Source organism: Lagenorhynchus albirostris, chromosome 1, assembly GCF_949774975.1.
Source record: "Lagenorhynchus albirostris chromosome 1, mLagAlb1.1, whole genome shotgun sequence".
Taxonomy (NCBI): Eukaryota; Metazoa; Chordata; class Mammalia; order Artiodactyla; family Delphinidae; genus Lagenorhynchus; species Lagenorhynchus albirostris.
In genome coordinates this window covers 47,818,259-47,832,052 of record NC_083095.1, presented here as the reverse complement: position 1 = coordinate 47,832,052, position 13,794 = coordinate 47,818,259, and the positions used below count along the sequence as shown (strand labels likewise).

The 13,794-nt window shown below is 34.4% G+C and overlaps 1 protein-coding gene across 3 annotated transcripts in view; it reads left to right on the top strand.

Moving 5' to 3' along the window:
* The window catches only part of STYX (serine/threonine/tyrosine interacting protein), a 40,647-nt gene that overhangs the window by 19,087 nt on the left and 7,766 nt on the right, over positions 1-13,794 (top strand). For 2 of the 3 annotated variants that reach the window (XR_009539266.1, XR_009539265.1), the window contains 2 exons: positions 6,581-6,674; positions 9,154-9,305. Coding sequence is in view for 1 of the 3 variants with exons in the window: in XM_060142544.1 (XP_059998527.1) it covers positions 6,581-6,674; positions 9,154-9,227 (168 nt within the window). In the remaining 2 variants the exon portion in view is untranslated. Of the gene's footprint in view, positions 1-6,580; positions 6,675-9,153; positions 12,701-13,794 lie in introns of those variants that run through there. The other variant, XM_060142544.1, reaches the window with a different exon arrangement.

Sequence of the window (13,794 nt, the reverse complement as noted above, 5' to 3'; positions counted from 1 at the left end):
GTCCTGTAGTTGTTTTTAATAACATTATCTCTACATTCACAGTTCAGAAGGAATTGACACCTTTAAATTTTTCTCAGTATGTTCCTCTCTAAGAGTATGTTCCATTTATTCAAGTCAATTTCTATGTCTTTTAGTATTTTAAAGTTTTCTTTATATAGAGTATATGCATTTCTTACGAAATTTATTCCTATTTTCTTTTATTCCCATTATAAATAAAATGTTTTTTTCCTTCAGTATGTTTTCTAATTAGTTACTTATATATAGGAGAGCTATTGATTTTTATTGTTTTCAGTTGGCATTAAACTCTAAACAATTCTGAAAATTTTTCTAATTGTCTTAGATTTTCATCTCCAAATCATAATAATTTTGCAACTTTTCTAATTTTTTTTTTCTCATTGGATGGTCATTGTATCAGAACCATGATAAGTAATAGTGGTATAGTACTTGTACTTTATTCTTGATTTCAGTGTCAGTGCTTCTAGTATTGCACTGTGTGTGTGTGTGTGTGTGTGTGTGTCTGTGTGTGTGTGTGTATGTATTCATCTGTGCCTATGTAAAGAGTTTTTACCAGGAATAGATGTTGAGTTTTAGCTTAAAAAAATTTTTTTAATGGAATGACTGTAGTTTTACTCCTTTAAGCCATTAATATGGTGAGTTGAATTATTGGATCACATTATGCTAGATTTCTTAATTTTGAATCATCATTTTGGTTCACAAATGGATCTCACTTGGTTATGGTACGCTATGTTCCATGAATGTGTTGCTAGATTCTATTTGTCAGTATTTTTTTTAAGATTTTGGAATTAGTTGAATAAGTGATATTGGTTTGTAATTTTCTTCTATACTACACTCTTCTGGTTTGGGTGTTTATCATGTGATTCTCATTTTTAAAATGGAAACTTGCTTTCTCTTTATGTGCTCTAGAACAATGTAAATTAGATTGGAGTTATGGGCTTGTTGGTGTTCTGATATATGGTACCTGTGAAATCATTGGACCTTGATTTTTAAATTTAATTCAGTTATTCATTATTTCATTCATTTGTGTATTTTGAGGGTGGACCAATTCTTGGACAGCTTTTCTTCATTTGGTAGGTTAAGTCTGATTTTCATATACTCCTCAGGTCACTTTGGATGGTTTCATAATCTCCTATATAATCATTCATTTCATAGGATTTGAGATAAAATTGAGGAAAATATTTTTCCATTCTTTTTTCAGTTTTGTGTATCTGTGCTTTCTTTTTTCCTTGATCTGGTTAGTTTATATAACTTCTTTGTATTTGAATTTCTCCTTGCTTTCTGCTTTCCTTAGGTTTTTGTTGTTCGTGCTGCTGCTGCTGTTATTCTTTAGTGAATTTCCTGAGTTGAAAGCTTAGTTTTTCATTCTTTCAAGAATTCAAGACTATGAATTATCCTCTTAGCATTGCTTTAGCCATATTCTACATATCGTACATAGATTCTGCTATGCAATATTTTTATTACTGTTATAGCTTGATATTCTGTGATTTCACTTTTGATTTTATTTTTTACTTAACATTAGTTTGAGAGGTTTTTTTTAAAAAAAAACTATATAGGTGACAAGGTTTATTTTCTATTTTTGTTCATTTCTAATACTATTTACTTCTTGAATTTTTTAATGTTTTCTTCATGGCCTAATATACAGTTGTTATTACGACTGTCTCCTGGGCACTTGAAAAGAAGATGTATTCTCTGTTTTCAGGGCATAAAGCTCAATATACAGTCGTCCCTCAGTATCCGTGGGAGATTGGTTTCAGGACACCCACCCCCCACCCCCACCGCCCCATGAATTCCAAATCTTATATAAAATGGCATAGTACAGTCAGTCCTCTGTATCTGTGGGTTCTGCATCCGTGCATAGAGGGCTGATAGTATTTGTTTGATTCGTCTGTCTTGGGCTGAGAGGTGAATTGAAACTCCTTTACTGTATTATATTTCTGTTTATTTTTTCTTTAGTTCTTCTAGTGTCTTTGCCAATTTTGGTACTGTGTTATTTGGTAGATAAAATTCAAGTTAGATCTTCATTGTAGTTATATATTCATTATTCCTCCATTCAATTATTTTACTTTGAAATTAACCTTGTGTAATATTGTTTGCATTTGCCTTGTGAGTTTCTGCATTACTTTTCTTTTCACCTTTCTAAATCACTTTGTTTTAGATGCATTTCCTATATATGGTCTATGGCTGGATTTTGCTATTTGATTTGTTATCAGTATTTTTCTTTAACAGGTGAATTTATCCCACTTTCTTGCACTAAAAATGATATATACTTTTGTCTGTCATTTTATTTCATGTCACGCTTTCTCTTTTAAATGCATCTTTTTAAAACTTTTCACTATAGTTTATGAATTTTTTGTATGTTTGTATTCTTTTGATAATTTTTAAGTTTATTGTTTTTAGTTCTAATGGGCACAGTCGTAACTTTATAGTATATACATATGTTTCTTGAGTTATCACTTTTAAATAACTATCAGTTGATTTCCACTATAAAAGATAAAAATTTATATACCTCTACTTCTTTCCTCCTTCCCCTCCACTACCTGTTTTGTTATTAGTCTTAGTTCTTCTAGGAGTTACCTCTTATACCTTTAAAAATATTTAAATATTATACCTCTTGTTACTTAGCAATATAAGATCATCTACTTAAACTACCTCCTGTTAATATGTCCTGTCACCTCCTTTTTTTAAAAAAAAGATTATACTTTTTCTACATTGTTACAGATTATAATATTTATATTCTATCCTATAACCACATTTTCTAGTTGTTCATCCTTAGTTCTACATTTAAATAGGATTCTAGCTTCTGTATTCAACTAATGGAGTTTGTCTTTGAGCATTATTTTCAAGAAGAGTTCTTAGAAACTATATTCCCTAAGTCCTGGCATTTTGGAAAATATTTTTCTGTTGCTCTTATGTTTGAATGACAATTGGCTAGATAAAAATTTTTTTTTTAATACTTTTTCCCTTGTGGGTTTGTACACAGACCTGATATTGAATATTGCTCCAGAGAAGGCTGAGGGGAGCCTAATTTAAAATTTTTCCCCCTTAAAAGACTTGATTGGGAGGAGGAGGTGTTGTCTGGATGAACATAGGATGATTTGTCAAGGTATATCTTGTTGATTGTTCTATATTAACTTCTCAGTCTTAGTATGCCCTTAGCCCTTACAGAGTCACACCTTCCCTTATTTCAGAAAGTTTTCTTCTACTATTTATTTGGCTTCTGTTTTTGTTGTTCTGTTTCATTTGCCTGGTTTTTTCTCCCAGAGACATATTTTATGTTGGTTCCCTTTTTCTTCCATATCTTCCATTTTCTCTGTAATTATTTTCAACTTTGTTCTTTTCTCTTGGCTTGATTTTTCTCAAGCTTTTCCTCCGTTTCCCATATGTCATTGTTTCATCAGATGTTTCTTTGGCATTGTTCTAGGCAATGGCAGTAAAGCAGAGAAAAAAATAGAAATCTCTGACCTCATGAAACCTATTCTAATGAGAGAATTAAACAGTAAAGAAGGTAAAATGTAGAAGGTCAGATAGCAATGGGTCACAGAGAAAAATAAGGGAGGGAGAAATAAGGCCATATAAGGAGATGAGACATGAATTGCATTTTTAAACGGTGATCAGAAAAGGCCTTATTGCAAAAATGATATTTGAGCAGAGACCTGGAGAAATTAGGAGAACAAGCTGTGCTGATATTGGGGGGAAGGCATTCTAGGTAGCAGGAATATACAAGCAAGTGCCTTGAAATGGGAGTAAGCGTAGTATTTTCGAGAAGTGCAAGAAGGTCAATGTGGCTGCAACAGAGTAAGCAAATAATGGTAGGAGATTAAAGCTGGGAGGTAAGGGGCCACATGACAGGCGTTTGTAGGCCATTATAAGTAAGGCCTTTGGCTTTTATTTTAAGTGAAGGAACAACTTCAGATTGCCTGCTGCTGTGCTGAATATAGTATACTGTGTATATACTGTAGGGGTTTGTTGGGGTTTGGGCAGAAGCAGGTGCTTGAGTTAAGAGGCTGTTGCAGTGATGGAGTCAAGAGAGTGTTGGTTTGAATCAAAGTGGTTGCAGGGGGAGAGGTGAGAAGAGATCAGATGCTGGATTTATTTGACAGTAGAGCTGACGGAATTTGCTGATGGATTGGATGTGAAGAGAGATTGGGATGAATTTAAGCCTTGTAGCCTGAACACTGGAAGAGGAACTGCTACTTGCTTGTATGGGAGAAACTGCATAAAATTTGAAGGGAGTAAAATCAAGAGTCGGTTTTGGTCACGTTAAGGTTGAGAGAGCTATTAGATAGTGGGCAGGTATACATATAAGCCTGGATTTCATGAGAAAGAACTGTATTTCTAGGGGTTATCAATATATAGATGCTATTGAAAGCTTTGAAACTGGATGAGATCACTAGAGAAGTGAGTGTGGATAGAGAAGGATTTCAAAAACAGAACCTTAATGTATTCCCAGCATGTAGAGATTGTGGAGATGGGGAATCAGCAGAGGAGGCTGAAAAGAGTGGCCAGTGAGTTAGGAAGAAAATCAGGATGGTCTGGTGTTTGGGAAGTCAAGTGAAGAAGGTGTTAGAAGAGTGGGGAATGACCCTCTGTTTCAAAGGTTGATAACAGGTTAAATAAATAAGATAAGGGCTGAGAATTGACATTAGGTTAGGAACATGATATCATTAGTGCCCTTGACAATTTTTGTGGAAGGGGGAAGATAAGCATAATTGCTCAGAGTTGAAAGGAAAATGGGAAGAGAGGAATGTGAACAGCAAGAATAGATAATTCCAGGAATTACGCTTAGAAGGGGAAAACAAATGAAACAGTAGTTGGAGGGGAAACTAGGATTAAGAGGGGTGTTCTGTTTGTTTTCTGAAATGGTAGGAAATGGCATAGTCATCTCCTTTATTGTCCTATTTCTTCCATGAATCCTTTTATCTCTTCTTTGAACTCGTTTCAGAAATGCCGTATTCTCATTGATTTCATGGAGAATTGTAATTTTGACCTGCTCCATGGTGTAGTTTTCATGCAGTGTTCTTTATATATAGACTTTTGGTTATAATGTTCCTTTTCTTTCCCTTGCAAACATCTTTACATAAGACATACATTGGTTCCTTTTTTGATATTGGTCATCTTTGAACTGGAGACATTCTTCTTAGATAAGCTATTTGCCCAACAATAAGGTTGTGGGAAAGGGACCAGGGGAGTGGTGGGGAAAGGTAGGCAGCTTAAATTTTCCCAGTTGTCTTGGAAGACTTTCTCACCAACACTTTTCTCTAGTGGTATGACTCTACTTAGTGAGTGGGAAAAAAAAAAAAAGCCCCTTTTGTCACAGGTTCTTCTTGTTTAGATTGATAAACAGTGCATGCACATTAGAATCACCTGGGGAATGTTACCCATACCAGTTAAATGAGAATCTCTGGGGGGAGAGGAGAGGAGTTGACTATATACCTACAGGTTTTAAGGCTCCTCAGGTGATTCTCAGGTATAGCCAGGCTTGAGAATCAATAGTTTAGCCTTTACTTTCAGCTGACCAAGATCAGCAGATGCTTGGCAACATGCAACCCAGTTTCTCCTCCACGTTGCTTGCGTCTTGCAGAAATGCCAGGTGTGGGTGTTCACATTTTCCTTAATATGCCCTTCCTCCTTCCACAGCCCACGCACACTTCCTGGCTGTATCATACTAGGCAAGGGCTTGTTAGTTTTTCAGCTGTACCCACTCTGTCTGATATCCGCAGTCAGGCATCTTTTGTGCATAGCTTAGTCTGGTTCCATTTTTTTTAATGTTATTGTGAAATATAATACACATATATAAAAATGCATAAAGTGCGAATAAACATCCATGTAACTGCCATCCAGGTAAAGAAGTTGAACGTTTGCCAGAATCCCAAAAGCCCTCTTGAGGCCTCTTTCTAATCATAATTCTCTTTCTGCCATCGTAAAGGTAGCCAGTATCCTGACTTATTTGATAATTAATTCCTTACTTTTCTCTTCATTCTTCTCATATTCAGGGTTATGGATGTTTCCTAGCTTCTTCGAATAAGGAGTTCTCTATTTCTTGTTTTCAGAAAGGGGAGAGGGATAGGAATGGCTTTATTACTCCATCTTTAACTGGAAGTAGAGGACTATTGATTTTAAGGAATTAGAACCAAATATATACTTGAATCAATTAAATGCCATATATTAATCTGATTTTTAAAAATATTTTATTTCTTTTTATTCTTATAATCATTCTATGAGATTGCCAGTTTGGGGTTTGGGGGTATGTATGTGTTTTAACAGATGAAGTCAGAGATCATATAGCTTATGCCTGGTGGCAGAGAATACATACTGACTGGCAGTTCAATGTACAGTGCCTTAGTGCAAGCTATTTACTTGACTTGATTTATAGTCTCATCAATAAACGTGAAATTATAAGATAGGAATTTTAAGCCTTTCTCTTACAGCAATATGGCACCAGAGTTTTCAGTATAAACTAAGAATACCAATAATGTATGTATTAAACACTTTTAAAATTTTGTTTTGTTTTGGGTATCTAAGAATTTAAATGTATATTCAAGTTAATTAAAATCTTTTCTAGGAATATGAAGCCATCTACCTAGCGAAATTAACAATACAGATGATGTCGCCACTTCAGATAGAAAGGTCGTTATCTGTTCATTCTGGCACCACAGGTAAGGATTTTTTCATTTTGGAGAAATTTGGGAAGAAAGATGATGGTAGTGAAAAATAGAAGAGAAGAAGCATCTTTTGCTCATTAACAAGTTACACTGAACAATTTAAATTGTTTAGAAAATTTTTGGATGGACTATTTAATTAAAATAAGATAATTTCAAATTTTAAATTTATAATTAAATATGTATTATATTGAGCTTCTGTGTGTACACCACTAGTTAATTAGAACGTGTTGGTTGGAAGATCAGATTTCTACTTTGTTGAGTTTTAAATCTTTAAGCAGTATAACTGTGTTGCAAAGATTAAAATAATAAGAGGGGTCTGGAGATGAGCCCCTAAATACACTTAGGTGATCTTATTAAAAATGAAAGGTGGTTAGTAAGTAAAAGCAGGGTGACTAAATGTAAGCTACCTCAGTTTTTCTCTTGCCGTATTTGAATCCTTTCTCCTTTCCCTATTGCAGTGTCCCCTCCCCCATTTTAAAAGTTAATGATCCAGGCATGCTCTCAAAATCCTAACTTTGGCATCCTCTCCGAGACCTTGCTACCCTTTTTTGTCTCCTTTCTTTTTATTAGAGCATTCGTGGAATTTTTTTAGTTTATGGTTTTTCTCTCCCAGAGTTCCTTTCAGTCTTATTTGAACCTACAACCTTGTAAGTTAGGAGAAACAGTTTACATACCTGGTTAGTGTTGGACCTGGAAATTTAACACTGGCTGCTCCACAAGTCCAGCACTATATTGCACTTCCTTAGTGATAATACTATATACCCATCCTTCAGGCTCAACTTCCCAGTTGTCATTGACTCTTTGCAACTTCTATCTAATCATTTTCCAAAATGGGATGGTCTGTTTTCTCAGTACCTAGAATTCCCTCCCTCTTTTATAGTACCCTTAATTTCGGTCAAGTTCAGGTCCATATTGGCCTCCTATTCCAACTCTTGTTATTTAGTCTGTTCTGTACATTGTGGCCAGACTTATTTTCATGAAAGATAGTTCTAATAGTGATATTCTTCCTGTATAAAAGTCTTCATTGGCGTATTTTTTTTTCATATTTGTTTATTTATTTGGTTGCCCCAGGTTGTAGTTGCAGCAGGTGGGCTCCTTAGTTGCGGCTCGCAGGCTCCTTAGTTGTGGCGTGCGAGCTGTTAGTTACGGCATGCATGTGGGATCTAGTTCCCTGGCCAGGGATCGAACCCGGGCCCCCTGCATTGGGAGTGCGGAGTCTTAACCACTGGACCACCAGGGAAGTCCCCACTGGCATAATTTCTACTGGAGAAAACACATCATAGGTAGTAATTAAAGGCCCTTTTGATCTTTATTTGTATCTCTCACTGTACCTCTATATATGTACTCCAGAAAATGGGACTACTAATGGTTTCCTGTGCGTGTCTTCTGTTCTCCACCTAGAAAGCATCACCTTCAGTCTCTCTCTCCATAAAAACTTGGTTCAGATGTCATCACCTCAAGAAAACATGATGATTAACTTACTGTTCCTCTAATCTCTAGTTATTCAAAACTGCCATAGAGCTTTATCTGTACCTCCTCACTTTCTGCCTTGTATTAGTTACCTATGTCTCTTACCTCCCTTCGTAGAATGCAGGTGCAACACTGCATCTGAAACTGTTACAACCACTGTATTTAGACTTATGGCTAGCATATTTTCTTCTCTATTCCATCAATACTATATTTCTATCCTTAATTTTAATCTTACAGTGAAACATTAGTTTTCTGTTGGAATCCACCCTCTGTATTAACATTATTACCATGATTTAGCACAACCTTTAGGGCATAAGTTTAAGGTCATGCGATTGTTAGGCAGATAACACAGCAAACCCTCTACCAGTTCAGTTGTTCCCTAAAGTTTTCCTCCATTGAGACTCAAATTTCTTGATTATAACTGTTGGGCATATGGGGATAGCTCTGATTCTGTGTGGGAAATTTCTGTACTAGCAGACTCTGATGTGAAGAGTAGATAAAAGAAAATCTCTTATCTGCTACATGCTTCCTTTCTCCCAACTCTAGACTTGTTGGTAATAAAATCATATTTTCAGTGGAAAAAATATTTTTGGCAGCATCTGTGGAAGCAAAAGGATAATTACATCTACAAAATAAAATTGTACAAATGTACAGTGTCCTAAGTCACATGTTTATGGAGCCTAGAAAACAAATTCAGTAACCAAACAATTGTGGACCGTTATCCCTTTAAAATTTCTATTTTCAAACTATTTTAAAAATTAATGTTCATTATATAAAATACCTTAATTCTTAAGAGGGAAAATGTCATGAAGATATAAAGTTCTTTGGGTTGTTTACAACAAAAGGATTTACAACAGTTTACTAAAAATTCAGTCAGAATTTTCATAGTCATATATATGGTAACACTTCATGAAAAATGAAGCTTTTGCTAGTTGTAACATTCTAATGAATGAATTTATTTATTTAAGTTCCCATTATGTTATGTTCATACAATAACTTTTAGGCAGTTTGAAGAGAACACATGAAGAAGAAGATGATTTTGGAAACATGCAAGTGGCGACTGCACAGAATGGCTGATTGAAGAGCAACAGTATAGAGGATGTGAATTTCTATTTGGGAAGGAGAAAATACTACAGACAGTAATAATGTAAAATGGTAAAAACACAAGTAGTTTCTTTTCACTTATATGTTGCTTCCAGACATGTTTCTCTGCAACTTGTTGAGCAACATTTTAAGATGTCGGACTTCTGCAATAGATGGCACTGATGGTTTTATTCCTTTTTTTTTTTTTTAATTCTTTACAGTTTTATTATAAACAAAGAATTTTGGACTTGCAAAGAGGTATTATTGCAATAATGCACTTTTCATACTTGAAATTTATTTGTATGATATAAAGTTGTTACTTTAAACAAAATGCAAGTTAGGGGGGACTTGTTTATAAAATCTGGGTAATTTATAACAAAAGAATTTCCTAAAGTTTGCTAAAAATTCATTTTGTTTTATGTATTACATTTTAAAAATAATTTTACAGTTCAATTTTATGATGGAGCCTCTTACAGAAACATTAACAAATGCAGGAATCTGCCACATTTCTTTTTAATATAATTCAATAGCTTAATTATCTTTTAGTTTTTTTAAACTTCTTGATCCCATCTTAATAATCTTTAAATCATGACATTAGCCATCTGTCCTTACTTTAACATGATCCAAGTATTGCTTCTTTTCCTACTACCTTCCTAATTTTATCCTATAGAAAAAAAAGTTTAATGAACAAAGGAAAATGTTTCACTTTATAATACCAGATGCTCAAAAACAAGGAGAGTTTTAAACTCAAGTGACTTTCCTTTAGCATTCTTAAAAGCCAAATGTTGTGTTTGTTCTTTTGAGTTGTGTAGCCTGTTTTTTCTTTGTCCAAAATGGTTCTAAATAGAATATAATAAACCAGTGTAGCACTATTTTTTTCCTAAACAAAGCCCAAAAAAGAAAAGTGCCTTGCCTCATTAGAAAATATAAAAAATAAATCCTCACGTCCTCTAAATTAGTATGTAGAACAGTGAAAAGTTTTGAACGTTTTTCTGTAATTTTTTTTAAACCATAAATTAGTTCAAACTGAAAGTCTTAAGGCTTGAAGAAACCTTAGTAAATTATTTGGAATATGGAGCATTTACTCCATTTTTATGTTGTCTTAATGATTCTGTGAGATTGTTCTGGCTCAGAGAAATGCTTTTCTTTGAGGATGCATTTATTGGGGAAAAGTGATTGTGGGAGACTTCAGTGTATTATACATTAGTGTTGTAATCAGTTCTTGGCATTGCATTAATCCAAATTTCCCCCATAATTTGCATTAGCAAAGTCACTTTAGGGATCCTAGGTTCTCCATGTTTTTATTTATACATATAAAAATTGTTCTAAGAAAAACATTTTTGCTATTTTAAGTATGATGTTGGGGAGGAGAGGAGTGTTTTTAACTTTTTATAGTTGGTGATTTAGGGTAGCACAAACAAAACTCCTTTGTATCTCACTTTTCTCAGTCCTCTCTTGAGGTGCTTTACTGATGGGACTTGTAAGGTAGCAAGTTACCTACTTCGCTTTCCTCCCTAACGTGTAATAAATACAGTAAAAGCTTTTTTATCCAGCAGAGCAGGAGAGTGGCAGTGAATCAAAACTGCTTTGTTAATTAAGCGTTAATTCTGCTGCCCCAGGTGGTATTCCTCTTCTTATTTCCCTTCCCTTCCTTATTTTACCACCCTAAAATAACAGCATTATTGTCAATCCCATTGTAGTCTTGTATTCTGTTGTGATTAGGTCATTGGGTGTGGTGGTCTAGTATAGTCAAGATTTGCATTGAGTGTTCAGAAATTCCAGCTGGTGAAGTGCCAGATAATACAACTTTCCTGTATATAGATCATTATTGGTTAGGTCAGCAAAGATCTCTTTTGCAAACTAATAATCTGTGATGCTTCATTCCACAAAAACGGCTTAAAAGAATCTTCGTAATAGTCCATTTAGGTTTTAAAAATGAGGCAGTTAACATTTTCTAAATTAATTTCTTAAATACACATATCCTCTCTAGTAGTCTGGCCAAGAGTACAGGTTTGGTTATTAATTTACAGTTGGTAATTTTCCACTTTTTCTAACCACTGAAATTTTTATGTTGGCACTAAAGTGCCTGCCCAGCACTGTATATTAAAGACTCTCACAAACACTAGAAAAAAGGACTGTCATCTTCTTGAGTACAAATTAATATGGACAAAAAGTTTATTCTTTCTATAAGAATACTGCAAGTTTGTTTTATCTTGATTTCATTCTTCCACCCAGTGTTCAACTAGTTCTTCTGGTAGCTCTTCCTATTCTTCTGTTTTGTTCCATTTCTATAATTCCTCTGTTTCCACTGATGTTTTGTGATAGCTAACTACAGTACATTTAACCAATCATAATTTATTTTCTAGAATATTTGAGTAATGTATGAGTGACCCAGCACCCAATTTTAAACATTAAATATTAACCTGCGCACAGAATTTAAAATGATATTGCATCAAAACATAGGAGAACTGCTTTATTTTCCATTTTGAAAGTATGAAACTTCAATATTGAAAATATTCAAACTGGAATGGCAGTATTCTTACCTTGTAATTTCAGTCCATTGGTTCCTGTTAATTTCTTACCAGATGTTTAAACAGCAGTTACCTTTGTTTATTTGTATCTACTCTGTGGTGGAAGTATTAAACCATGATACCCTTTGCTACCAACTCTCAACCATCTAACTTTCAGAGCAGACTATTTGTTTTGGGAGGATTTTGTGCTTCATCTGAGTTTAGAAGTAATGTCAGAAAATGTTAAGCATGTCCTTTTAAAGAAAATATAAGGTTTATAATTGTCTTATTACCATGGTAATTTAAATGAATTAGAAGTATTTAACTGCAATCTTGAATTATAAAGTTGGGATACATATATAGAGATATATATCAAAATCTCAACTTGATGTAAAGTAAATGAGCAGTTACCTGGCAGACTTTTTTTTTTCAGATAACTGTTTAATCCATAATTCCATAACAAACTTAGCTTCACTTCAGTATTTATTTTGTCCATTCATCAGTGCTCCAATAGGTAAATGATAGGAAATAGCTGAAAATTACTAAAAGATTTTGTTTTTTTTTTATTGATTAGAAAAATAAGTTTCTAGGGTCTTTGAATGCTGGATTTTTTTTTGTCTTATCCATCCATGGCAGCTAAAAAAAAAAAAAAACCACTCAAAATATTCAGGTTTACATGCTAGCTCTCTCTCATAGGGAGTTGCCATACCTCACAGTTCAAAGTGTATTTTGTAGATCAGTAACATTATACTGACATGTAATTGCAATTTACTATGCAGCAAAAATAATTCACAAAGAAAAATAACCTACAGTGTCTATTTACCTTTGTACAGACAATTGCTTAAGTTACTCTGCTTTTAACATCTGTACTTGGATCAAATGCTTATGTATGTATAGGAATGTCACAGTGCAAGATGCTGCTAGCTCAGGCACAAAGTATTAAAATTATTTTGTGAAGATGGGTGGTTGTATTAAAACTGGTGTGCCATTATACCTCAAAAAGATTGAAAAGCTCATTTATACTGCTTATGCCTCAGAACCTCTTTACTTAGATTGTTGTCTTCTAGGTAAAAGTAACACAATTTTAGTCCCACACAGATTAAGAAGGATGAATGAACATTGGATATTGAGAAGCACTTAAGAGTATTTTCTAAAACATTGTGATCACACATAAAAATTATGGTCAGTACAGGGAAGGCCCAAGTTTCAGCTCAAGTATATATATTTTTTGGGGGGTGGTACGCGGGCCTCTCACTGTTGTGGCCTCTCCCGTTGCGGAGCACAGGCTCCGGACGCGCAAGCTTAGCGCCCATGGCTCACAGGCCTAGCCGCTCCGTGGCATGTGAGATCTTCCCGGACCGGGGCACGAACCCATGTCCCCTGCATCGGCAGGCAGACTCTCAACCACTGTGCCACCAGGGAAGCCCCAGCTCAAGTATATTTTAAACAATTAGTTGAACAAGTTTGGAGTTGAAAGTGAGGAAATTTGTGAATGAAGGAAAGGGTAAGGCCACATCCATAGAACAGCTTCCAGCTCATTAAAAAAAATACTTTTTGCTTTTAGTTTTCCCCTTGTTAGCCTACCTACATAATATTCTTCATCAAATCTAAGACATCATCATTAGCATCTCTACACCATCTTTTTGATCCTACTAAAAGGCAAAAAATATTGCTGAATAAACTAAGACAAGCCACTGATCATAAAATGCATCCACATTTCCAAATGTTACATGTAAAAAAGAAAAAAAAAGTGCTTGAGAGTCCGTGAAATACAAATATATAAAATACATGGAGCAAAATAAAAATCACAATTGCCACTTCGTTATACCTTTTCAAAAGTAAACAATGCTCAAAAGTGTATATATTGAAATGTTCTATGCAGTTTTTTTCATACTCAATTTTACCCACAAAATGGCTTAGCAAAATCAAATTTCTCTGGTTAACTAAAGCTAAATACAGATCATCAGTTTCCTCAATGACACAATTTTTATGTATTACACCTTACCTACAACTCTATTTCCTGTAGGGGGGGATTTAAGATAAGACCTTAA